Source organism: Plecotus auritus (genome assembly GCF_963455305.1).
Source record: "Plecotus auritus genome assembly, chromosome: 2".
NCBI classification, from domain to species: domain Eukaryota; kingdom Metazoa; phylum Chordata; class Mammalia; order Chiroptera; family Vespertilionidae; genus Plecotus; species Plecotus auritus.
Window position 1 is genome coordinate 6,061,103 of NC_137771.1, and position 25,190 is coordinate 6,086,292.

The 25,190-nt window shown below is 63.6% G+C and overlaps 1 protein-coding gene across 1 annotated transcript in view; it reads right to left on the minus strand.

Annotated features, from left to right (window-relative positions):
• Positions 1 to 3,440: 3,440 nt before the first annotated feature.
• The window catches only part of CASZ1 (castor zinc finger 1), a gene marked incomplete at its 5' end in the record, with an annotated part of 44,932 nt that continues 23,182 nt past the window's right edge, over positions 3,441 to 25,190 (minus strand). Inside the window, 12 exons of the mRNA XM_080656022.1 lie at positions 3,441 to 4,348; positions 5,199 to 5,321; positions 5,459 to 5,613; positions 6,903 to 6,966; positions 7,203 to 7,338; positions 9,639 to 10,477; positions 10,699 to 10,871; positions 11,870 to 12,034; positions 12,828 to 12,918; positions 14,392 to 14,460; positions 15,709 to 16,543; positions 19,682 to 20,161. Of these exons, the coding sequence (XP_080512148.1) occupies positions 4,006 to 4,348; positions 5,199 to 5,321; positions 5,459 to 5,613; positions 6,903 to 6,966; positions 7,203 to 7,338; positions 9,639 to 10,477; positions 10,699 to 10,871; positions 11,870 to 12,034; positions 12,828 to 12,918; positions 14,392 to 14,460; positions 15,709 to 16,543; positions 19,682 to 20,161 (3,473 nt within the window). The 3' untranslated portion in view covers positions 3,441 to 4,005. The remainder of the gene's footprint in view (positions 4,349 to 5,198; positions 5,322 to 5,458; positions 5,614 to 6,902; positions 6,967 to 7,202; positions 7,339 to 9,638; positions 10,478 to 10,698; positions 10,872 to 11,869; positions 12,035 to 12,827; positions 12,919 to 14,391; positions 14,461 to 15,708; positions 16,544 to 19,681; positions 20,162 to 25,190) is intronic.

Below are 25,190 nucleotides of genomic sequence, written 5' to 3' on the forward strand. Positions count from 1 at the left end.
ATAACAGCAACTACAGAATCCCCGGACACCTGCACACTGAGCCCAGGAACGGCATGGGCCACCCAGTGTTGACATCTGTTGCCATGGTTACCAACCCTCTCCCAGGCCATGAATTCTTTTTGAATTAATACTTGAAGGAAAGGTTTGTTCTCACCCTTCCCCTATGGAAGGGCCAGTCAGCAGCAGGCAGTGGCCCCACCTATACTCCCCCAAGTCCCTGCTGCCATGACCACCTGAGTCACAACAGGGCTCGCCCACAGAGCAGGTGTCTGCCCAGCCTGCTGGCTACCACCTGCCTCCAGGCTCCCGTCCCTCCTTGGGCAGATTCTTGCCCCACCTCTGCAGCCTGTGAACACGAGGCGCTGCCCTCCTGCCTGCTGGTCCTGGAGGCCCCTCCCCAAGGCACCCCCAGGACCAACTCTGGGAAGCTCTGGGGGCAGCTTCCCTGCTGGGGGTCCGACTCTCGGCGGCAGAGTTGACACGGGGGCACCTGCTGCGGAGCTTGGGGCCGTGGGTGGCCTCCTCTTCCCAGCCCCGTGGCCACTTCCCTCGGGGTCACCCCAAGTCAGAGCAGCTCTGGGCTTAGCCCACCATGCACCTGCTGTCCCTCAGGGTGCCGGCCACAGCAGATGACAAAAGCACTTTGGATGCTGCTGGCTTCACACCCCTCCAGCCCCCCCGCTGCCCCCCTCGCCCCAGGGCCTCCTGCAACGGCGTAGAGCTTGGCACACGGCTGTTCCTCAGTGAACCTCTGCTGAATGAACGAACAAACCACTCAACAAACCACGGCACATTTCAGAAAAACCCTCGCAGCTGGAGCCGTGAACGAAGATCCCGGACGGGAACTTTGAGAGCTCCCTACACTCACTGGAAAGCCCTCGGAAAGGGAAAGAGCCGGGCCGGCGTGGCTCAGCGGTTGAGCGTTGACCTATGAACCAGGAGGTCACGGTTCGATTCCCGGTCAGGGCACAGGCCCGGGTTACGGGCTCGATCCCCAGTGGGGGACGGGCAGGAGGCAGCTGATCAATGATTCTCTCTCATCATTGATGTTTCCATCTCTCTCTCCTTCTCCCTTCCGCTCTGGAATCAATAAAAATATTTTTTAAAAAAGAGAGAAAAGAAAGGGAAAGAGAACCAAGTCTAGGCCTGGACCCCTGATGAGGGCCAGGTGTTTCCCCAGGGTGGGGGGGTGCGTGCTCCAAGCCACCTGCACCCCCTTCCCACGGGCTCTTGGGTTTTGACAGTTTTCCCAGTTTGACGATGCCTGGCTTGTGATATCGGTGACATTTTTAACAAAATATGGAGCCTGATGTGCGGGGCAGGAGGTAGGTGCTAAGAGAAGTGACCCAGGGGCCAGGGCCCCAGCCCTGCCGCCTGCTGGACGTCCCCACCCCGGGCCTGGCCTTCGGTACCTAGCCGGCCGCACTCCTCGCGCTTGGTGAAGTACTTGAACCCGTTGGCTGCCCGCCGCTCGGCTTTCTCGTGCTTCTTTATGTGCCACGGCAGCTTGGTGGTGATGTTGGTCACGAAGTAGCAGCCGGTCCGGAGACAGTGGTAGTGCCCACGCATCCGGAACTCGCAGTGCTGCGGGGAGGTGCAGGAGGGTCGGACCAGGTCGGCAAACTCCGGGAGTCCCACCTGCCCAGGCCTGTGGCGGGCCCCTGGCATATGTGTTCGTCCACGCTCAGAATCAGCAAACACAACTGGGTGAAGACCTTCCACATGCTCAAAAGTAGTACGCCCCTTCTGCCATTTGACTAAAACATCCTACTGGTAGGGATGGCATCCTTCTCTAGACCCACACCCAGAGCAGACATCACTAATCTATCCTAGCACGCTTCTCTGTATGCCCAGACCTAGGCAGACATCACTGATTTATCCTCGCACTTCTCTGTACCCAGATCTAGGTCCGGATTCCTCCACAAGTTCGCCATGAATCGGACCTGCCCTTCCTGTCTGGGCACGGACCGCTCAATCTCTTTATGTGTCCCGTGTGCCTATTTTAAATCCAGGCCTTTGGGGAAAGGGAGCCTCGCTGGTTCCAGGAGATGCCAAGGTCACTGCCCAGGATACAGTCACCACTGAGGGTTAGGATGAACTGACAGGCTTCGCCAACTACACCAATCCGAAGCCCTGCCCAGGGCCGCCAGGGCCCAGGGGCAGACAGTGTCCTTTCCAGAATCTGAAGGAGGCCCATTCAAAAAGGGCGTGAGAAACAGGCGCGGCCAGGAGGGGTTGTCCTGGGGCCAGACCCTCCCCGCAACCTCCCTGCCCCGCCCTGCCCTGCCTCCCCGCTCCAAGGCTGACCTGGTTGGGACAGAGACACTGCAGGGAGTAGTAAGCGAACTGGTCTCGCACGTTCACCAGGTTGTTGTTGGGGTTGATGTGGTCCAGGCAGTGGGACTCGGCCTTGCCGGAGGTCTTGCAGACATACTTGCAGTTCCCAAAGAGACAGTGGAAGTGGAACTTGTTGGCATACTTGCAGTCCGTCGCCAGGCAAGGATCGCTGGAACGAAACCACAGCCCAGAAGGTCATTGGCATTCCCGGTGCCCTTCCCGCTGATGTCCTGCCACTGGCCCATGTTGGGGATCTGCTCCCCAGTCCCTGGTGGTGCAATCAAGAGGAATGGCCCCTGGGCTGCCCTCCTGCTCAACAGGATGATTCAGTCTGTGGAGACTACAGATCCCAGCATGCATTCTTGCCTTCTTTTTGGAGCTCTGAAGGTGCATAAGGGATTACAGTATGCAGGCTGCCCAGAGCATTGCATGCTGGGACTTGTAGTTTCCATGGCCACACCTCAGGATTACAGATAAGGATGTCTGCAATGACTTCTTGGATATGAAAATGAGGGATGGTGCTGCCAGCCCTGGCAGGATGCCAGTGAGGCCTGGCTGTCATGGCACAGGCAAGGCCCTGGATGTGGCTGACGGACAGGGTGCAGATGGGCGGGTAGCCCTACCAGGAAGTGTTGCTACCACGGGGCCTTGGCCAGTGGGAACGGGCACCTGAGGTCAGGGCCTGCTGAGGTTCATAATTGCTAGGACTCCCAGGTCAGCTGGGGGCTTGGGGCACCCATCTACTCAGAGAACCTAAGCCAGCCGAGTGATGGGGCTGGCAGGGGCGGGAGGAATGCCGGGCGGAACCTCCGTAGCTGGCCTGCCCTGTGAGTGGCAGCCCCGCCCCGAGCAGGGGGTCCCGGGCTGCAGACAGGCGTGGAGGGTGCTGCACTCCGGCCTTCTGCCCTGGCTGCAACTCGGCTGCCCCCCACATGGACCCGGTGGGAACTCTGACCAAGTCTGGAAAACTTGGGGGGCTGCCACTGTGGGGAGGTGAGTGGGGGAAGGGAAGCTGGGGAAGGACCGAGAGGCGTGCAGGTCCCCTCCAGGCGGTGGGCCCAGCCCCGGTGCTCAGAGAGGGAGGACAGCGGCCACTCAGGTGGTGTATGTTCACATCCAATTTATTACTTTTATTGAGAACAGGAAGCCGCACACATCATGATACAGAGTCACCGTTCTCGCCGCAAGTAGCCACCACCGTCCAGTGAGAAGGTCCCTTCCCCCCCTGGAGCTCAGACCCTGTGCAGGTGGCCGTGGCCTGGAGCGGGGCCTACCCCTCACCCCCCGGGACCCAGGGCTTCGCTTGCCCTGCTGAGGCTCAGCCAGGCCGTGAGCCACAGAGGAGCTCACAGGTGGCCCACAGCCTTCCCACAGGCAGGCCCGCCACTCCGGCCCCCTGCGTGGACCCTGCAGTGTCACCACTGGCCTCTGGATCAGCGGCCACCACCACCACCATCTCCCCCACCCTGGCCACCTGCTCTGGGCACAGGAAGGGGTCAGAGCAGCAGCATCTTTGGCTAGAAGGACATTGCCTGATGACCGGGTCCCAGGGGGGCCGAGGACGGCCAGGGCTAGCGGCAGGCCGGGCGGCAGCGCCCTCGGCGGTCCTTGCCAGCACCTACTCCCGAGACACGCGGGGGACACGGGACTCCCGGGTCATCGAGGGACTCACTTCTCCTGGAACTGGAGGAATCCGGGTTTGACCTGGGGCTTGGCGTTTTCTAGAGAAGTCGTTGCCAAGGGCGAAGAGGGCAGGTGAGGCACTGACGTTGGAATCTGAGGCATCTGGGGTATGGTGGAAGCCAGCTGCTTCCAGGCGAGCAGGGTGGGGGCGGAGGGCACCGCGGCCAGGCTGGGCGTGGGTCCCTCCAGAGAGGACACCGTGGCCGTGGTGACGGGTGGCGCCGGCGGGGATGAGGGGGCCAGGGAAGGTTTGGTCTCAGCAGCCGAGGCCGGGAAGGAGGCCTCCGCATTGCCTTTTGCGGCTCCTCCCTCCGTCCGGAAGTGGAAACTGCAAAGGCAGAATGGGGGTCTCAGGTGGGCAGTGGAGGGGCCTGGGCAGGTCAGCCCTCCCCTGCTGGGCCGGCCTGAGCATGGCGGGCCTGCCTGTCTAGAAGCCCAGAGTCCCCGTGTCCCCATCTCGCCCCCAGTGCCAGTGGCCGCCCGCAGGGAAGGGCTGAGCGGGAGCTGCGCCCTCCAGTCCTGAACTCTGGCTTCTGGCTCAGTCCGAGCACACCTTCCTGCGTGACCTCTGTCCCTACTCCTCCCCGCATGGAGGGGGCTGGTGGACAACAAGCCCTGGCCCCATGAAGGCCATCCTTCCAGAACCTGCTCTGAAATCTACAGGTGGGTCTTGGTATTTAGTCGGCTCTTCTGCAGACTAGCAGCTGGGGCTGGAGCAGGGACGAGCTGTTTGAAATGACGGTAAGTTCTGGGTTCAATTACGACGGTGCTGGGCTGGCCGCTTTTCAGCTCAATGGGTTTCACAAATTCTTCATTTTTAGGTCAAAGAGAATCTACAAAGGCAGTGTTTGGGCTTGGAAAGGCCTTCTCTGGGGGTCCCTGCCCGGCCAGAGCTGGGTCTCTGCAGCTGGCTCTGCAGGCGGCGCCTGCGGGGGGGCTGGGGCTGCACTGGCCTGGTGAGCTGAGAGGACAGGCTGGGCTGAGCGGGGGAAGCGTGGGGAAGCCTGCATCTGAGAAGAAGCCAGCCCGGCGTCTGGGGTCTGGTGGGAACGGACATGGGTCCTGCTCGGAAGCAGGGAGAGGCCTGTGCAGCCTCCAGCCCACGGGGCCCCGAGCCAAGCATGGCTAAAAAAATGGGGCTGGGTTTAAACGGGCCCCTTCCGAGGACCCCAACTCACTTGGCGTGCTTGATGGCCCCGTCCAGGGTGCTGAAAAGCGCGCCGCACTCCTCCACCACGCAGTGGAAGTGGGCCTTGTGAAGGAAGTCACACTGGGCGTCGCAGAAGTCCTTGGTACTGAACCTGGCCAGGGGAGCCAGCTGGTTAGAGGAGACCCTGGCGCTCCGGTGAGGCCGGGCGTGCAGTGTGGCTGGGTGCCGGCCCCCGGGACAGGTGGCCTGGCCTCTCCCTCACGGTGGCCCTCCCAGCCGGCCCCTCACCTGCGAAGGTACACCTTCCAGGGCTCTGGCAGCTTCTCCTGAACCAGCGCCTTCGCGGCCTTGCCCAGGAAGGGCGAGGACTCCACGTTAGGACTCCCCTCTGCTTCCGTCTTGATGTTCAACAGGCTGCCGAGGTTGGGGTTGCCCTGAGACATCTGTGGGGAGGACAGGGGCCATGCTTGGGGCTGGGGGGCCTCAGGACACAGACCCACTGCCCAGGGAGTGGCAGGAGCTCTGGACCCCTCGGGCCTCTCACACCGACAGAGCCGGCCGTGCCGTGGAAGAGCCCTCTCTGAATGGACGCTGCGCGGCCTGCGGAGATGCCTAGGCTCCTGCCCCCCCGTTCCCCACCCCGTGTTGCTGGGAGCCATCCCACAAGCGGAGGCCGAGACTGAGACCCGGGCGGGCACATGCTCCACCCCAGCTTTCCCCAGACTCCGTGGCTCCCTCGTTCTTTTCCTGCCAGGTTTTCAAAAGAAGTGCAAGAGGAGGCGGCGTGGGGGAACCCCTACGAATCTGAGAACAAGAGAAGGCACACAAAGGAGCAGCGAGGAGGGAGGGGGGCCCTGGGGTCACATGGAGACAGCTGGATGCTGCTGGGCGAGGAGGGGGAGCGCGCAGCAAAGGCTTGCCGCTTGCCGGAGGCTCCGACAGGAAGGGCGAGGGGGTGCAGGGGGCAGTGACCTAAGGAGGAAAAAGCAGAGCACACAGGGCCAACAGGAGAGGGAGGGAAGGAAGAGGCACCAGGTGCTGGGCAGAGGGCAGAGGGCAGAGGGCAGAGGGCAGAGGGCAGAGGGCAGAGGAAAGGGGTGGCTCCTTCCCAGCTGAGGGCCCAGCCAGGGCTCCCAGCCGTGAGGTCTGGCCCAGGCCCGGCTCCTCCTCAGCAGTCACTTGTGTACAGTAACCAAATTAATCTTGCTGTAGTCAAATTTATCACGTGAAGGGGGAGAATATATTTGAGATGATGTATAATTTACAAAGACCCTGCATTATTTAAAATAAATATTCCGGGCGACCTCTGCGGAAGGCGTCCGAGACTATTACTCAACCGAAAAGTGGGGATTGATGCTTTGCTCCCACTTTGGTGCCCCCTCCCCCACCCTTCTTTAAACAAACAAAAAGTATATAAAATAAATAAATGAAATTAATAACTAACAGCGGAGGAAGTTAGAGGGCTCCGGAAAAGCTTCAGGAGCCCTCCATCTGAAGGGGAAAAAAGGGTGTCAGAGGCTGGAATATATTTCTTCAGCCAGTTCATTAAATTAATTTGTAAGCAGTGGCTCTGAAATTATATCCGATGAAAAATGGCCTCAAAATTTAAATGGTACAAACTCATCTTATTAGAGGCAAAACATTAAAAAACAAACACATCCCCCCACCCCCCAACGCAGCTTTAATTTCTCTGGGTGGGGGGAACGGGAGGCGTGTGATGGATGGTTCTTACCTTATTCATAAGCGAGGATAAAAGAGATGAATTTGCCGGGACTGCGTGGCCATTTGATTCATTACTGGAACACACAAACCAAAGGGCTTTAGCTCAGACGTACGTGGGACCGAGCCCGGAGCCCTGTCCCTCCCAGCCTGGCCCTGGGGCTCCGGCCAGCTGCTGCACCTGCCAGGGGGGAGATGACCCCCTGCCAGGAGGGCCTGGCCCCTGTCCCCGGTGGGGTCTGGCTCGGAGGGAGGGCGCTGGCCCCTGAGCCTCCTGCAGGGAGCAGAGCAGGGAGGCCCGGCCTCGCCTCACCTGGGCTCCTTCACAGTCAGGTCTAAACTGCGGTCCTGGGAGGGCTCGTGAGAACCGGGGGCACCAGCGCTCTCACCAGGCTCCTGCTTCACCGGGGCCGGGGGGAACCTGGCGGGGGTGGCCTGCTGCCCACTTCCTGCAGGGGAGGGGAGGGAAGACGGTGTTAGAGGGGCTGCGGGCTGCCCATGGGCACCAACCGGACCCCCCCGGAGGGCGGGCAGCGTGCTGGGTGGGCTAGGGCCCCCGGGAGCCCTGGCTGCTGGTCAGCCGTTCTCCCCACTGACGTGATGGCCTGTGACGCGTACCCCTGTGTGGCAATTCTTCAAGTGATAATTATTGCAAAATTATGTCCACGTTGTCCAGGCTCAGGGCCCTCCTGGATGAGAAGGGCGGGGGGCTGGGGAGGGGGCCGGGACGGGTGTGGGGGCCCTTCATTCTCTCCACCGACTGTCACAGTCAATTTGCGGGGCTGCCGCTTAGACTTTTATTAAAGACGCCGTTAACGCTGAGGGGAAGTGGCAGATCTAGACTGGGAGCTGCGCCCCCGCCGCCGGTCCCCTTCCCACGGTTGCCCGGGCGACGGCCCTGCCTTCCACTGAGCATGCCTAGGAGGGGCATCTGCCGGGTCAGGGCGATGGAAGCTGACAGCCAATCAGGGCGGTTCAAACTATGTGACCTCGCCCGTCAAGCTGTCCAGGACAGAGACGAGGCTGCGCTGCCCCGGTCGGTGGGAGCTGTGGGGTGTGGACGTGGCCGGGCGGGCAGAGGATGCAGGAGGCCACGCCGAGAAGGGGCCCAAGAAGTTGCTGACAGGAACGGGTCCGCCGAGCCTTTCTCCATCATCCCCCAGTGACTGAAATATTAATCTGCCCCCGGGCGCTGCAGCTGACAGAGAGCTGCTTCAGACAGCAAGTGGCATTTTATTAAAAAGTAAAGGAAAACGAGCCCTCTCCTCTTTGCCTGACCTTTCTTTTGGGGGAAGGAGATTTTTCTATTGAAACAGAAGCACTTGACAGTCTGGCCGCTGCGCCCAGTGTGGCCTGGGTGGGGGGGGGGGGGCACCCCGGCTCGCAGGCTCCTGGCCAGAGGGCGTGGCCCCAGGCAGTCCCGACACGTCCCTCCCGGGAATGTCAGGTGAGTCACTCCAAGCTGCCCGCCGACAGGAGCGTCCCATTGGGGACGTGATAGTTTTCAGAACTCAGAGCGTCCACATCCCGGCAGCTCTCCGAAGTCACTTGCCCAAGGTCCCCAGGGAAAGAGGGCCCGCCCATCAAGCACTGGCAGCCCTGACCGGGGGGTGGGGGAGGGACGGGGGGTCTGGGCCACAGGGACCCTCAGTCATGGCTGGTCACAAGACAAGTCTCGCAGGGAAGCGGGTGCGTGGGCTCAGGCGCCGGACTGCTGGGGTCCGAGGCTCAGCTTCGCCGCCTCCTAACCATGTGCCTGGGCACAGACTAGCCCTCCCTTCCGTCAGCTCCACAGGCGGCGCTTCTGTCCCTCTGCTTCCCTGCCACCTGCCTGGCTCCGCCCGGTGCCCAGGCCTCAGCAAGCACCAGGGGTTGTCGAATGAATGAGTGAATGAATGAACGAAGTGAGCCATGCCCCAGTCCTGAGCCAACTCTTCTCGGGGATTTGACTAATGCTAATGGCCGGGAGGTGGGAAAAGGAGAGGCGTGAGGGACACTGAAACACCAAAAAATTCCAGAGGAGAGAAGCAGAGAAAATTGTAGAAGAGCAGGAAACGTGAGAGAAAGGAGGCCCACCCGTCCCGGTGAGCCAGCGGGGCGACAGATGTGACCGGCTCCCCAGCCCCCACGTGGGAGCCAATGACGTGGCTGAAGTGAAAGAAATGCCGATGCACCCAGTCCCTGGGTTGCACCGGCCACTCCAAGCCCTCAGCGGCCGCCCGTGCCGTGGCTGCCGTGCAGACAGCAGGTCAGGGTGATCCCGTGTGGAGAAAGTTCCACTGGGCAGGCCGGACTGAGCAGCCTCGGGGGCTGTCCGGGCATGAGTCTCCCCAGTGTCCCTGAAGTGCAGCCACCCGCCACTGGGCTGGACTCCTGTCCCCAGCACGTCACCTGGAGGGAACGGGGACTCGGGGCCTGCTCCCGGCAGCGGCTGGACTTGTGACTGGGTGGGAGGCAGCTAGCAGCTGCCGGGGACGCACAGGCACCCCCACTTCACAGATGAGGAGACAGAAGCAAGAGCTGCCTAGGGTGGGCCAGTCAGAATGAGAGGCCCCAAGTAGGAAAGAAACAGGACAGAGGCAGAGATGAGGCAAAGAGGGGGGCTCGAGGGGCAAGGGACTTGGGTGCAGGGAGCAGGAAGATGCCTTTGCCAGACCCCCCCGCCCCCACTCTGCTCTGCCACCCGAGGCCAGGGAGCTCCTGGGGCCTGCAAGGTGCTTGCTTCCTGGGCAGGGCCCAGCCTGCTCACCTGGATCAAAGGTGGCAGAGGGCTTGAGGGCGGCCGCGGCCAGCCTGGCCATCATGGGCGAGATGAGGCCCTTGCTCGCAGAGATCCTCTCCATGATGGAGGCGGGGGGCACCGAGACAGAGGTGGCGGCGGCGGGGGCTGAGTCGCCAGCTCCCGAGGCGGCCAGAGTGGGTGTGTCGGGTGTTGCCGAGGCTGCTGTCCCGGACGACATGGCACCCATGAGGCCGGGGGTGCCCACAGGCAGGGAGGCGCTGCCCCTGCCCGGGAGGATGGGGAAGTAGGAGGCAGCTGTGGGCAGGCCTGAGTTGGAGAGGGCCAGTGCCAGGGGGATGGAGCCGGGGAGGCCCTGGGACAGCAGCCCGGAGATCTTGCTGTTGGGGGGCTTGGCGGCCCCGGGCACGGCCTCGGCGGCGGTGGCGGCGGCCAGGGAGGCGGAGGACTGCTGGCTGGTGGGGGAGGCGCTCAGGCTGGAGTTCTTGCTGCTCAGGGCAGAGAAGTCCACCAGGTCGTCGTTGCTGGACTCCTCCTGCTCGGTGTCCTTGGTGCCCAGCAGCGAGGGCGGCAGCCCCAGCACGCCCGACGAGCGGATGTGCCGGCGCTCGTGCTTGCGCTTGTGCGAGGTCATCTGGCTGGTGGAGGTGAAGGTGAAGCCGCAGCCGGCGCGGATGCAGTGGAAGTGGTTGGTGGCCTTGCTGTACACGCAGCCCTCGTACTTGCACTCCTCGTACTTGTAGAACTTCTTGAAGCCGTCCTTGGCGTAGGCGTCATCCTTGATGTGGTAGCTCTTGTGCTTCTCGATGTCACACTTGTTCTTGAAGGTGAACGTGCAGCCAGGGCGCCTGGATGGGACGTCGGGAGCCTGTCACGGGGCCACGCGGGGCCGGGAGGAGGCCCCGCCCTGCTCCCACCAGGCTGGACAGCGAGGCGGGGCCTCTGAGCAGCCCTCTCTGCTGTTCCTGCTCCTGTGAGGACACAGGGCCCCGAGCCGCCCCCGGGGCCTGGTTTCCAGCCTCCCGTCCCTCCCCGAGGCCAGCGCGCCCCCCCGGCCGGCGCCCGGTACCTGCAGTGGAAGTGTGTGGTCTTCTGCCCGTAGAACTGGCAGTCGGCCGTGCCGCAGTCCTCGGTGGCTCGGAAGCGCTGGAAGCCGTCGTTGATGAGCTGCGTGTTCTTCTTGTGGAAGTTCTCGTGCGTCATCACGTCCGACGTGCTCGTATACACCTTGTTACAGCCCACCTGCAGGGGTCGGGACGGCTGTCAGGGGCACCGAGGCCAGGCGCCCGGGCAAGGCCAGAGAGGCTATTCGGATGGGTGCAGCCGGAGCCTGGGGCACTTCTGCGCCTGTATACACCCAGCTCGGGGCCCGAGGGTAACTTGGGGAGCACACAGAGCGAACGCCTCACGACCCGGCGGGCCTCCAGGGCCTGGCCCTGCCTGTGCTGAGGGCCGGGGTGTCCTCAGGGAGACATAGGACATCCCGGGCATAGGCGTGGGGGCCCCTTCCCGCAGGAGGTGGGTTTGGAGTCCCAATCTGTGGCTCCACCTCGAAGCCCCCAGGGGTAGGCAGGCTGGACCCTGGGGCCTGGCGGTCACCTTTAGCCCAGGGACGCGCTCAGTGGAAGGTTCCTGGCCCAGGGCCCTCCCCACCCCACCCCAGCTGGGCCAAGGCAGGCAATGTTGCCATATCGAGTAAAAACCAGTGGAATCTGAACACTCGTGAAGGCTGGGCCGTGCCAGTGTCTGCACCATCTCAGAGCCCGGAGAGCGCGCCCCCCTCTCCTCCGGGCCCAGGTTGTCTCACGGAGGCCATAACAACCCCCTGACAAACACCGGGGGAGGCACAGCGGCTGCTATGTGCAACCCAAAGTCGCTCCCCTGGACCTGACACCTTGAAAAAGCCCAGACTCTGCGTGGCATTAAAACAAAGAATTAAACAAAAACCTCCTCAGGAATCATTTGCAATGCTGCTCTTGGTGTTAAAGCCTGAAAAATGTCCGTCTGTATAAACAGCTCGCTGAATTTCACCCGCACCAAGTATGGCCATGGGGAAGGCCCCGCCCTGGCCCACCAGCCGCTGCCGAGCCTGAGCCCCCAGGACTCTCCACTTGCCCCCCCCGCCCCCCCCCCGCCTCCCTGTCCTGGGACCTGGGATGGGGGGGGGGGCGGCTCCCTGTCGGGGAGGGCAGCCCTGCCTCTGGGAGGGGCGGGGCGGGGCGGGGCGGGGCGGGGGGCACCTGCATGCAGTGGTAGTGGGTGCTCTTCCCGTTGAGGTGGCAGCCGTGGTAGTAGACGCTGCAGTCGTCCAGCGGGCTGAAGCGCATGAAGCCGTGCTGCAGCGAGTTGTCGCGCTTCTTGTGCATGTTGTAGTGCCGGATCACGTCCTGCTTACTCGTGAACCTCTGCCGGGAGAGGGCGGGTTGGCGGGAGCCTGGTCTGCCGTAGGCCAAGAGCGCCAGGCCAGCTGCTGGCCCCAGGCCCCTCGGGCCTCCCTATGAATAACCCCGCTTGGGGTCGAGGCAGCCCAGGGTGCCTCCAGGCTAGCACACGGGACCTCGGCGGGGGGAACAATTCCAAGGTTCCAGAACCATAGACTCTTCCCTGACCTCCCCTCGGGCTCCCGACAGCCATGCCAGGAGCAGAGAGGGTGAACTGGACCCCAAGCTTCTAAGGTAGGGGCTCTGAGGGACACATTTCGCCCAGAGCCGCTGATGGGCTATGCCAGGCTGGGCTCCCTGGCGAGGCAAAGGGAGCAGCCCCGGTGCACACTGCCCTTCCTCCCATCACGTTCACGAGCTCTGCGCTCACCAGCGGGTGACTCTGAGTGTAAGTGACACTGTACCTGAGCCTCCATGTTATCACCTGCAAAGTGGGGCAGTAATGCCAACCTCATAGTTCCCTGGTAAGATCAACTAGGTAAGGTGCTTGGGCTCCGGCCCAGTCCCGGGTGTGCCAGGCAGACTCAGTGAGTGGGCATCTGCGTTATTAGCACCAGGTGGCAGATGGCTCCAGATCCTACTAGATGCCCCTACTAGAGGCAGGGGTCTGGGTGCGTGGACGGGCCAGTGGTTTTCTGGCCTCTCTGCCTCCCTGAGTTAAGGTGGGGCGGCCCGGGCAGAACTGAGCTCCCAGCCCACTGGGGAGGGGCTCCTGCGGCCGTCGGCACAGGAGCCGCCGGTGCCCGAGGGGCCTTACCTGGTAGTTGCACTCGGGGTCCAGGCAGTGGTAGTGCTCGCGGTACTGGTAGGCGCAGTGGATGTGGCCGCAGTGCTGGCTGCCCGAGAACCTGCAGGGGAGGGGTCGGCTCAGACCTCTCCGGGCCAGTCCCAGGGGACCTGGCCTAAGCAGCCAGGAGTCAGAGCAGAGACGGAGCTACAGAGAAGTGCGCGGGCCCTGTGTGGGGGTGTGGAGGGCAGAGGTGGTCTGGCAGGGGTGAAGTGGAGGAGGCCTGAGGAGGCCAGGACAAGTGATTGAGCCCATCAGGAAGCCTTACAGCTATCTGCCCCGGGGGTCCCTCTGCCCTGGGAGTGAGTGCCAGGGAAGGCACTGAGGCCTGGCACCCACGTGGAGAGGAAGGAGCGGGGGCAGCCAAAAGTCAGAGCGGAGACAGAGCAGAGACCTGGATGGGATGGGGTGGGATGGGATGGGATGGGAAGGCAGGTAGGAGCCCCCAAGGTAGCCCAGCTGCCTTCTGTGCAGGTGCTGCCTACTGCCCGGCACTGGGCCAGGCGCTGGGACCCCGGCTGAGCCGGGCCGGGGCTCTACTGCCGAGAGATGCTAGACAGTTCTCTGTCCTGGGCTTTCCTGACACTTGAAACAGGGCAGAGTTATGAATTTTTAAAGCACAGCATCTGTTTGGTTTCCCGAGGCAGGGAGTTCACTCTCCAGCCGACGCCGAAGCCAGGAGCCCCAGCTGCCTGGCCACTGCCCACCCCTCAGAAAACCCCAGGCTGTCTCCAGGCCCCGACGTTGCCGGGCGTGGCTCTCCCAGCCCCGGGGACGGCCACCCTGGGGAGAACATGCCATGACAACCGCGGAGAAGGTGGCGGCTCAGCCCGCCTTGCCCAGCCGGGACGGCGAGAGACGGCGGGCGAGAGGGAGCGGAGGCCCCCTTGTCAGGGGGGGAACCACTTGCAAATAAATATGTAAGCTGAAGCTGCCAAAAGGGCCATCTGCTGAGGCGCTAATAATAATGATAATAATAATAATAATAAAGAGAGCAGAGCAAAGCTGGAAAGACAGAGAGGGAACCCGGAAGATCAGCAGAAAGGCAGCTGCCGGAGCACAGCCCTGCCACGTGCTGCCCCTCAGGCGCTGGCAGCCAGGGGCCTGATTTGGGGGATCTGTTGAGGGGAAGGTTACCTGCCAATCCTTAAGGACGTAAAGGGGCAGGTCTGGAGTCAGGGGGTGAGGGCCAAGGCCTGGCCCGGGGAGCGCATTCTGGCCAGTTCCAGGGGCCCACACCCCCCCAGGGCCCCGTGTGAGCTGTGGAGGGTCCTACACTCACCTGTGGCCAGGCCCTGCCCTTGGGCCCCTGCAGGTACCCCGTCCAGCCTGGGGTACGAGCTGCTTAAGGGTGTGTGGCCCGGATTACACCCCGGGGGCGGGGCCTCTGAGATGGGGCAGGAGTGTGTGGGGATGGGGAGGCAGCAGGCACCTTGGCACTTGTGGTGCGATGGACATATGGTGCCACAGTCCCCAGGCATTCCTGGTGCCCCCCCACCTGCGCTCCATGGCAGTCTCCTCCCCAGGGGCCTACCTGGCAATATATTTCTGGTAAATGTTTACATCTTCGGTGACAGCTGGTTTATCTGTGGGCAATCCGTTCCTGGTGAGAGACACAGGGCACAGCCGATTAGCGGACAGGGGGTGGCCTCATGCCCCAGGAGCATCTGGGAGGCAGCTCCCTGCCCTGGGGCCTGGCCCCTCTCTCCCTCGCTCGGTGGTTGAGGCACTCAGGGTGGGACTGAGCGAGTCCCACGGCAAACGTCTGGCTTAGGTTCAGGGAGCTTAGACCCAGCCAGGAGTCCCGAGCGGCAGGGCTGGGGGCTCCGCCTCGGGCACGGGCCTGGCCTCGTCCAACGGGCAGAAGCCTCAGAAGTTGGGCCTGAGCCCCCTCACACCCCGGGAGTCGGGAAGCTGCTGGCTGAGGAGGGGTGCCAGGTACCACAGGGGAGTCCCCAGGGGAAGGGGCAAGGGCAGGGGCTTCCCAGATCTGCTCCCCGGTGTGTGGCCCCATCTCGGGGGAGAGGGTCTCATTCAGCCCCACCGTCCATGACCCATCCGTTTACCACTGGCTGGGGCAACGGCTTCCACCTTTTTCCTCTCAGGGCACCCATAAACTACTTACTAAAACTCTGCGGCACACCCCAAAGTACATTTTTTGCCGATCTGACACAAAAAAATAGGTATCACTTTGATTCATTTCACACCACGACTACTGTGTGGGCTGTTGCCTTTTATTTATTTGACAGTCTCGGGGGAAAGAGGTCAGTGCTCCTGACGCAAGGGTCAGGTACTGCATGTTTTAAAAATTCTTGGGGCGCAGCAGCTGGAAACCACTGGCCTGGGGGTTAGCGCTGAGTGTGCCCCCTCCTTCCCCAGCCTCCTGCCTTCTCTTGCTGCCTTCCCTGTGGCCCAGGCTCTGGACCCAGGAGCCACGGCCACCAGCTTGGACTCCGGAGCCCCCACCCAGAGTCGGGCTTCCCTCAGCCTGTACTTGGCCCTGGGGGTGGCAGGAGGGAAAGCCTGTTACAGGCAAACAGGGTGACAGGCGCCTGTGGTATGTGTGTTAGCAGACAGCACATGCACAGAAGTGCCCAGTGTGAGGTACGTGTGTACAGCAAGGCGTGTAGTGTGTGGGCCCCTGAACTGGGCCTGAGAGCTCACGCGGGCAGAGGGACAAGCGTGAATGTGTGTGTGAGCACACACGTGTGAGTAGAAGCACATGCGTGACAATCCCAGTGTATGAGTGCACAGCAGATGTGCCTAGGGTGTGACAGTGTGTCCACAGACGTGCGCGTCAAAGGCAGGGCCGTGGCCCGGGGGGCAGGCGGCAGGGAGGGGCGTGCCTTACTTGACAGTGGAGACGGTCCCCGTGGTGATGGAGTCTGTTTTGGAGAAGGTCGACTTCAGGTACTCGGGAGTGTTGAAGGGCAGGGAGGCAGGTGGCTCGGGCCCTGGCCCGGCGGCGCTGGGAGCACTGGGCAGGCTGGCGAGGGGGGCAGGAGCCAGGCTGGGAGTGGGTGGCACCTTGGCAGGGCCCGGCTTCTGGATGGCCCGGACGTCGTACTTGGAGGGGCGCCCCACCTTGCCCGTCTTGAAGGCGATGGCCCCGCCCATGTCGGGGCTGCCCTCCCCGGGTTTGAAGAGGTGCAGGTACTTGACGTTCTCCAGGTCATACTTGGACGGCTTCTTGTAGGTGCTCCCGTTCTGGGGCCTCAGGTTCTCGCCCGTCTTCAGTTTCTGGATGAAGAAGTCGTACTTGGAGGCGCGGGCCACCAGGCCCTGCATGGGGACGCTGCTGTGTGAGGGCAGCGGCAGGATGGTGGCCTTGGTCTCCAGGTGTGCCGTGTGGCTGGGCAGCCGCAGGCCGGGCAGGGGGCCCACGGCGTCCTTGCCGGCGCGCTCCTCGGCCTTGGTGCCGTGGGCCGGCCAGGAGAGCTGCTCGCCCGCCTTGAGCTTCCGGATGTACTCCTCGTACTTGGAGAAACGCGCCCGCTTGCTGAGGGCGTCCTCCCCGGCGGGCAGCACGGAGGAGGTGGCCACCTCGGGGGCGGAGCCCGCGTGCAGCTTCTCGAAGCTGATCTTCCTGGCCAGCTCGTCCCTCGTGTTCTGGTCGTCGTAGCCGAACATGCCCAGGAACTCGGTCATGGTGGAGGCCGCGTAGTCCCGCAGCGAGGAGGCCTCTCCTACAGCAGAGAGGGCGGTGGTCACCTCTGGAAGGGAGCCGGGGAGCAGGGGACAGGAGCCCCCCGAAGGGCAGGAGTCCCCACCCACAGAGGGAGGGGGCCGGTGTGGGGAGGGGCGGAGCGGGACATGATCTATGGACATTTGGCTCACTTGTTAGGTTTTACGACTCTTAAATTAATTTGTTTAAAAAAAAAGTAATTAATACTGGGGTAAAATAAAACGAGTTCATCAATGCCAGGAAAATCAATTTCCTAAATGTTCTGGCCGATGGCTTTTCAGTACATTAAACAAAGTTTCATAAATGTCTCCACTCTCGCCTTGGCCTAATATGAAGACGAAGCCATTTTACTGGAAGTAAGGCAGATCCCAGCCTGCCTCAGGAGTGGGGGGGCAGGGGCAGGGCAGGTGGGACGTGGGCCTGCGGCTGAGGGAGCCTCTGTGGGTGGGGTTGGGGTGCGCCTGGCTGAGCTTGCCCAAGGACCGAGCCTCCCCGAGCCCCACAAATGGACCCACAGGACCTTACCCCTGGGAGGACCTGGCCTCCCGGCCCCGCCCGGAACACCCGATTCCTAATGATTCCAGACACAGGGCTGAGGGCAGAGACCCTTGGTGTGCCTGCTTGACTTGTGAGCTAGGGCTCTGGCCACACGCTCATGCACAAGGTGGCCACCCGAGGGGTCAGGGCCAGAGAGGGCAGCAGGCCCAGGTGTGACCCGTCTCTGCCCCACCAAGTCCACGCCAGGGACACTGAGAACCCGAGCAACCCCCACAGGGAACACGTGCGCACACGCCCGCCATCAAGCTCACATCCCTGCTCCCTTCCCGACTCACAGACACACGTACACAAACCACCCAAACCCCACGCCCAGCGCCCCGAGACTCGTCTCAGGATGCGGAGGGAGGATGATCCGATCCTCCCCAGGGTTCTTCTCTGGAGACCCCTCCCTTCCACACACGACCTTCCACCCCATCAGACAGGTGACCCCTCAGCTCGCACAAGACACTCCTTCCCGCACTGAACACTGGCTGAACACCTACTATGTGCTCTGCCTGGAACCAGGGGTGGGTGCACACGGGGGGGGCGGGGGGCGGGGGGGTGAGACCCACACGGGCCGCAGGGGACGTCCGTGTTCTCCCCACTTGTGTCAGAGCCCGCACACCCAAGCACACTCAGCGTGGTAGGACCCCAGGCTGAGGGGCCTAGAAGCACAGTCAGGGAAGATGTGGCCGAAGATAGGGTGGGAGGCGCAGGACTCCGGCAGCGCAGCAGGCGGGGGTGGGGGGGTGAGGGGGGTGTCTCCTCCCGCTCCCCGCGCCAACCTGCCAGGGCTGGAGTTCTCAGACCACACCTGGAGGTGGTCTCCTAGGGCCAGACTGGGCTTGGACACAAGGGAAAACCCAGCCAGATGTGCAGAGAGAGGCCTGAGCTCCGGGGGAGCGGGGGAGCAGTCCTGGGAGGACCGGGACCCCACCAGGTGAGGAGGAGACAGTCGTGGGCAGCACCCGAGGCAGGCAGAGCTGACAGACAGCTGTCCCCTGGGGGTGGGGGTGGGGCAGTGGCCGGGGGGCTGCTGTCCTGACCTTAAGCTCTGTGGGGCCGGGCCCAGCCTGGGAGGAGTGGGCTCTTGCTGTCAGATTCCGTGGCTCAGGGACCAGGGAAAGAGCCTAAAAATAGCTGGAGGCAGCGGAGCCCTCACTATATATGGCAGAGAGACAGAGGCTTTGAAGGGCAGGCGGCTTAGAGCAGGGAGGGGCCGGGCCGGGGTCCCAAGGTCAGCCCACAGGCCTGGGCCCAGAGAGGGTGGCCCGGGGCGCGGCCCATAGTGGGTAGCTCAGCCCTGGGCACGGTCACACCAGAGTCCCACTGGGCCTCAAACCAGAGCGGTGAGTCCTGGGCCATAAGACTACTGGTGTTCCCTGCCCCGCCTCCTGTCACCCGCTCTCCACTCCCCAGAGCACAGGAGGCAGGAGGCAGAGGTCCAGGCGAGCTGGGCAGGACAGGGCTGGGCGTGGGAGGGGCTGGGGCGCTGAAGGGACAGAGGCCCTGTCCCTGCCCTCCCCTCCCCTCCCCTCCCCTCCCCTCGGGCCCGTGCAATCACCTTGCGTCTGGGAAAGGCAAGGGCTTTTCCTATCAGAGGAAACTGAAGGTCACACTTTTCCTCATTGATCTTGCAATGTTTGTTAATTACTCTGTCACTGATGTGGCGAAGGATAATTAAACAGCTCTGTTTATATCTTATATGCATAATTATGTGGCTGCGCAGGGCTCCCCGCGCTGGGAGGAGATGCGCCCCTCACTGCAGGGGGAAGGGGGCAGGGGCGCGGGCAGGGGAGGCTTGGCACCAGGCACAGGCCTGGGAAGGAGGCTGGGGAGCTGAGCCGAGACCCCAAATCCTGGGGTTCCAGTCCTCGGGGTGACCCCCTCCCTCCCCAGAGCAGAAGGAGTTCAGGGCGGCTCTGAGGACAAGGAGACATCAGCAAAAGCCGGGCCTCCGCCACCTCGTGGAAGAGGTCGGCCAGAGGGCGTGTCCCGGGCAGGCGGGTGTAATGGGATATGCGAGCTGGGCCACCTGAGGCCCTGTGCCCTGTCTGAGGGGTCCTGCTGAGGATGGCCGGGGTCCCCGGGAGGGAGAAGGTGGGCGGGGAGAAAGGCCTGTCCGGCAGCCACGCGGAGAAACCTCCCCGGGAAACAGCCTCCGCCGACAGCCCGTGGGGCACGTGCTCCGGTGCTGTCCCCTCCACCCGGCTCCTCTCCACACACGCATGTAGTTGTCTGCCCCCAACACTGTCCGAACATCCACCTGCCTGTCCACCCAGCTATCCCTCCACTCACGGCTTCCTGAAGACCCACTGTGTGTCCGGCAGCCCCCACCCCCAGACCCGCTCACCCACTTGGGGAGCTGCCTTCTCAGGCCCGTCCCCTCTCACCCCCGGTTCCACTCAGATCCCTGCCCAGCGGGCCTCCCCGTTCTAGAGCTTAGCTCCGCCCAGCCCGCTCTCCGCAGGAGTCCTCCAGGGGACCGAGGCGCCAGTTCTTGAACAAGAGTGAGCGAAGCCAGCAGGTTCCGTGGACACACCCCTCCTTCCCGCTGGGCCTCCTCACCAGGTGATGCCCGTCCAGGGTTCCAGACACCCACCTGAGGGCTGCTTGGCACTGGGGCCACCGCTGTCCTTGGAGGCTGCCCTGTCCGTGTCCTTCTCGGCCGCGCCATCCTTGGGCTCCTCACCGTGGTCCTCCTCGTCGCTGCAGCCCCGGGGCTGCACCATGTACACGCCCTCGGGCGGCAGCTCCAGGCCCTCGCGGGCGGTCCGCCCCAGCAAGGGAGCGGGCGCCGGCTCCTCGCTGTACTCCCCGTTGACCCACTTTTCGATCACTGCCCGCCTCTTGTCTTCTTCGCTGCGGGGGGTCCGGGCTGCCCCGGGCTCAGGGCCACCGCGCTCTTTGTCCTGGGGCCTCAGCGGGCTGCCCTCCGTGTGGGCGCCGGCCTCTGCCCCCTTCTCCACCACCACCTGGCGGCTCAGCTTGGCGCAGATGGCGTTGAGTTTCAGGCCGCCTTTGCGCTTGGCCGCCATCGCGGGCTTGCCTGTGGGCGGGTCGGTGCACCGGGTGCCTTCAGCTGCAGAGGGTGGAGAGAGAGGTCAGAGGTCAGACACAGCCACCCACCGCGACAGCCGGGGCTGAGGCTCTGCCCCCAAGTCCCCCAAGCCAAAGGTTCGCCACAGTGCGCTGAGACTGAACCCCGGCGCATGTCTGAACCCCTCACCAGACTGAGCTATAGAGCCAAGCTCGCCCCTTGCTCTGTCCTGGAGCCTGGCCCTAAGCCGGGCACGTGCCAGCTGGTCCAAGGATTTGGGAAATGAACGAATGAAGGAACGACTCCTCTAACACAAGGGGCGGTCTTCTCCCAGCACTGTTCCTGGAAGCACTTCCTACACTTGCCTGGCCCTAGGCACCTCCTCTGAGAGGCCGGCCGGCCAGGCCCCCGTTCGTCGTATAAAGGAGGCACAGGCTGAGAGCTGGGCGTGGGGCAGAGCCGGCAAGACCAACAGCCTGACTCCACCTGTGAGCGTCGACCGCACGGTCCACGGGTGAGGAGACAGCTAAGAGCTGGGAGCAGCTGGGCAACCCCAGGCCTTACTGTCCCAGCAGCCCTGGTCGGCACCTGTCCCCACCTGGGCATCTCATCCCAGGCACTCCTCTGCCTGGCCCACCCGGTCTCTAGCCCCCCGCCTGACTCCAGCCTCTGCCCACGGGAGAGCCTGAGACCTCCTCTTCTCCAGCCTTTCCCGGCAGGGTCCTCGGGGCCCCTCGCTGTCTCCTCCGGCCGTTTCCTACCACCTCCTCCTCCAGGCCTCGGTCCAGAGGCAGAGCTCCTCACAGCCCCTCCAAGGGCCACTCATCCCTGCCCGAGGCCCTGGCTCTGCCCTCTCTGCCTGGACCAGCTCCTGCAGCCATGGAAGGCCTGGCTGGTCCCACTTCCCGGCTAAGAAGGCGCAGGAGCAGCGCCTAATCCCCAAACACGACAGCCCAACGCGAAAACCCCCAAGTCTAACGAAGCTGCCTGCCTGCTAGCCACCCCCCATGGCTGCTGAGCAGGCTGCCCAGGGTCCTGGTGGCACATGGCAACCCCGCTCCCCAGGCAACCTGGGACCTGCCTCAAAGGCCAACAAGGGTGCATCTGTCTGCCTGTCCGTCCATCTGTCCATCCATCCATCAGCAAAGCTACTCCTCCTGTGTGTCCCTGTGGCAGAGCAGGGCAGAGCGGTGGCCACGACAGACACACTGTGCCCAGGCAGCCCCAGCGAAGCGTCTCGATGTCAGGACTCCCTCACGTGGCCCCCAACGGGAGTGGCCATGTCAATGTCTCCACACAGGTCAGAGGCTAAGTGAGGGGAGGGGCTCTGCTCCCCAGTCCATGCTTAGAAGAGGCTTTGCCATCCACACCCTGAACACCCCCACCTGGACCCCCACAGGTAGGGACGCCCACACCTGTGCCTGCCCACAGGTAGGCCTGGCTCGTACACATGGATGACTGTCCCCCACGATACAGGTGATGCCCCGTGACCCCAGATCCTTGCCTTGAAGCCAGCTGCCCGTGTATGGCCACACTTGGCCCACAGGGGCCCGGGGACCCCAGCCCAGCCCAGCGTCAGGGCAAGGTCAGCTTGGCTCACTCAGTCCTCCCAGGCCTGTGGCCCTGGCTCTGCTGGGCCCCACCCTGGCCCAAGCCGGATGCCCACTCTACCCGTGTTTGTCCACGTCTCCAAGTCTGTGCTGCCCACACCCAAGTCTCCAAGCACCGACATGGGCTCCTTCTCCGAGCTCAGTGATGGGGCCCCTACTCGCACATCTCACCCAACCTCCGGGCCAGCCGCCAGGCTCCGTGACACCAAGTTTCCTCCAGCAGCCTCTGGAGCACAGAACGGGCCTCACCTGGTCCCCTCTGTCCCCTGCCCCGGTGGGGACGGGGAGGGCGGGCGTGGGGAAGCCTGCTCTATTTTTACTGGGAGGTAAGCAGCCAAGTGTGTATGGCAGACGGCAAATGAATCTATAAATATTTATCCCGAGGAAGAGGGAAGCAGAGGCTCCCAGGGCTGTCCTTGCTGCTGGTGACACCCCCTCCTTGGGCCCCCACCCATCCTGGAGCCTCCCGGCACTTGGGCCCACCCAGCCCTGCCCACCCCTCTCCCCATCTCCACTGTGTGCCTGGCTTGGTCCCGCCTGGGCCCCCACCAGCTGCGATGCAGCTGTGCACCTAGGGCCCACCCCCCGCCTGCAGGCCCCTTTGCTCCACCTCCACCCTCTCCACCTGCCCTCCAGCTGCTGCTCTGCCCCAGCCCACCTGCCTTCCAGATGTTGCCCTCCCTCTGACTCTACTGTGGGTCCCAGGAGTGGAGGTGAAGAAGGCGTGCGGGCCTGGGGTGCAGGGCAGGAGGCGGAGACTGCCCTTCCTCCGTGAGTGGAAACGCGTGTGAGGCTGGGGTGGCAGATGGGGGTGTAAGAGCTGGGGTCCGAGTTGCCCGCACGCCCACCCTCCCGCGTCCATCAGGGCCCTGGGACCCTGTAGACTAGCCCCCTCGTGGTCTGACCCCAGGCTCCTGTCCATGTAAACATTCCCTGACTTTCTTCCCTAAAATATAAACGCCATGGCCAGGCCTCAATGGGAGGAAGCCATCCGTCCCCGGCCCTGTCACTGCCCCTTTCATCTCCTTCCCACCACCAGCCTGCCCGCTGCTCTATTTACACTGGACACTTCCTCTGGGAACAATACTGCCCAGGAGGCAGGCTCGGGCCAGGGGGTGGAAGGCGGGGGGCTCCCGTGCGGCTCACCCAGGGACGGGCGCCCCCGACGAAGTAAGGGGCGGGCAGCTGTGCGGGCCTGGCCAGGCCTCAGCCGCTGGCCCGTGGCTCTGAGACAGCGGTGAGCCCTGGAGGTGGCACGGCACCGTGGTTACGGCCTGGCCTCTGGGGCCCGTCGTGAGTTCGAAGCCTGGCTCGGCCCCGTGCTAGCTCCGGGCCCCGGGCAACCTGTCTGTCTGTAAGGGGCGAGGGTGCCTATTGGTGCTGAGCCTGGGCCTGGCGAGCAAGGACCAGGGGAAACGCAGCCGAGTCCGAGGAGGGGACAGGCAGGCCAGTGCGGTGCCAAGCCTGGGCCTGAGACCCCGAGGCCAGGACACCTCCCCTGGCCGGAGGGGTCGGGAGGAAAGAGCGGCTGGAGAGCAGGGCTGGGGCAGGCCGCCCTCTCGGTGACAAATGGCCGCTCCCCGGCTCCCGGGGTCTGAACCTTCCTTCCCTCCCGGGCTCCAAGCCCCACCGGCCCCCGGCAGGCAGCTCTGGTGTCTGACCTGCGTGGCTCCTGCTCAGGTGGGAACGCAGGGCGAGGACGGGACTGGCCGTGCCCCGCGAGGCCCCGGCTCTCGAAGCCTCGTGGGGAGCCAGCATGGCAGGTGCTGGCGCGGTCCCCTCTGAAAGGGAGGAAACTGATCCCGGAGCCACGAGGATACCCTGGAGCCCGAGTTAACGAAGGCCGGGCGCAGCCAGGCGCCGGGGCGCCATGATGTCCCCGCGAAGCTACTGGGTGGGCTCCCCGAAGTCCCGGGCCTCCGTGTCCTCCCCTCCTCACCCCCACTCCCGGATCCCAGAGCACGGAGCCCCCTAAAGTGTTAACTGCGATGGGTAAAATGGTGCAGCAGATTGCTACAATAAATAATTTACTGATATTTATAAATATTCAAATCAGCCAGCTTCAGAAATCCAGTGAAGGGAGGGCCTCAGGAGAAGGGCCCGTGCTGGCAGGCATCGCATCACTCCCTGCAAAGGCTGGGAGGCCAGGCTCCTGCCAGTTCCGGGGTGAGGGGGCTCCGGCACCTGGGCCCCTCATCCTCCTCTCAGGGACCAGGGTGTTGGGGTGGCTGGAACGCCTCCACCTCCTCGCCTGGTCAGGGCCAGGCCTTCCCCTGCCCTGGGCTCCCGGGGACCAGGGCTCGGGGCTCCGATCGCCCGTCCTGCCGGTGGGGGGCCGTCCCAGGGGCCGGGCAGGCCTCCCGCCCGTGAGTAATGCGTTTCGAGGCTGGGCGGCCTGTCAGCGGCCGGCTCTGGGTGCTTTATGGGCTCTGCCTGGTGGCTCTGCACTCCCTGGTAGGAAATAAAGTTCTCCCCGCGCGTCCCTTCTAAACATTTCACTCAGTGGAAACGGTGTTTAAGAAAAACGAGGACATATTTCTTCCTAAGGATGCAGTGTCCCCTCTGGGCGGCCTAATGCCCGCTGTATATCAGGAGGTGGTGAGGCAGGGGCCAGGCACCGTCCCCCGGGGTGGGGGTGGTCCAGTGCCCGCCCGCCTGCGGCCAGGCACCGCGGGGTCCCCTGGTGGCTGCCCTGGCCCACCCCGCCTAGAGCGATGCAGTGGCTGGCGCCCGCTGAGCACCTCCCTGGCGCAGGGGACGGTGCGGAGCGCTTCCGTGTCACCTGGGTGATCCCCCAAGGTCCCCACACGGCCACCCTCCTGTCCATTCCAGGTGAAGGGGCAGAGCCAGCGAGGCTGGTAACTGTCCGTGGTCACCCAGCGTTAGTGCTGGAGCCAGTCTCCTACGACTGATCTCCGGCGTCCAAGGTCACGGTCTGAGATCCACCCCCCCCTCCCACCGCCTCCCACAGCCTCCCATCCAAGTGCAGCAACATGGGGGCCTCCGCCCTGCGACCCCTAGGACCCGGAACTTGGCCGGCCACAGCCTGTGCTGGGTGCTGTGCCAGTGTGCGTTCACGCGTCACCCTCGCCGGGCACCTTCCACAGGCCGGTCCTGAGGGCACGATGCCAGCAAGACCGACTGTCCTGTGCCCGCATCGTGGGCCGTTTAGTTCATTCATTGACTTGTTCATGGACTTTTGTGCATCCTCACCCCAGGACATTTTCCCACTGATGTTTGGAGAGAGGGGAAGGGAGGGGGAGAGACACAGAGAGAGAAACATCGATGTGAGAGAGACAGAGCCCATAAAGCACCCAGAGCCGGCCGCTGACAGGCCGCCCAGCCTCGAAACGCATTACTCAGGGTTGCCTCCTGAATGCGCCCCAACCAGGACCGGGGATCGAGCCTGCCACTGAGGTACATGCCCTTGATCGGAATCCAACCTGGGACCCTTCAGTCTG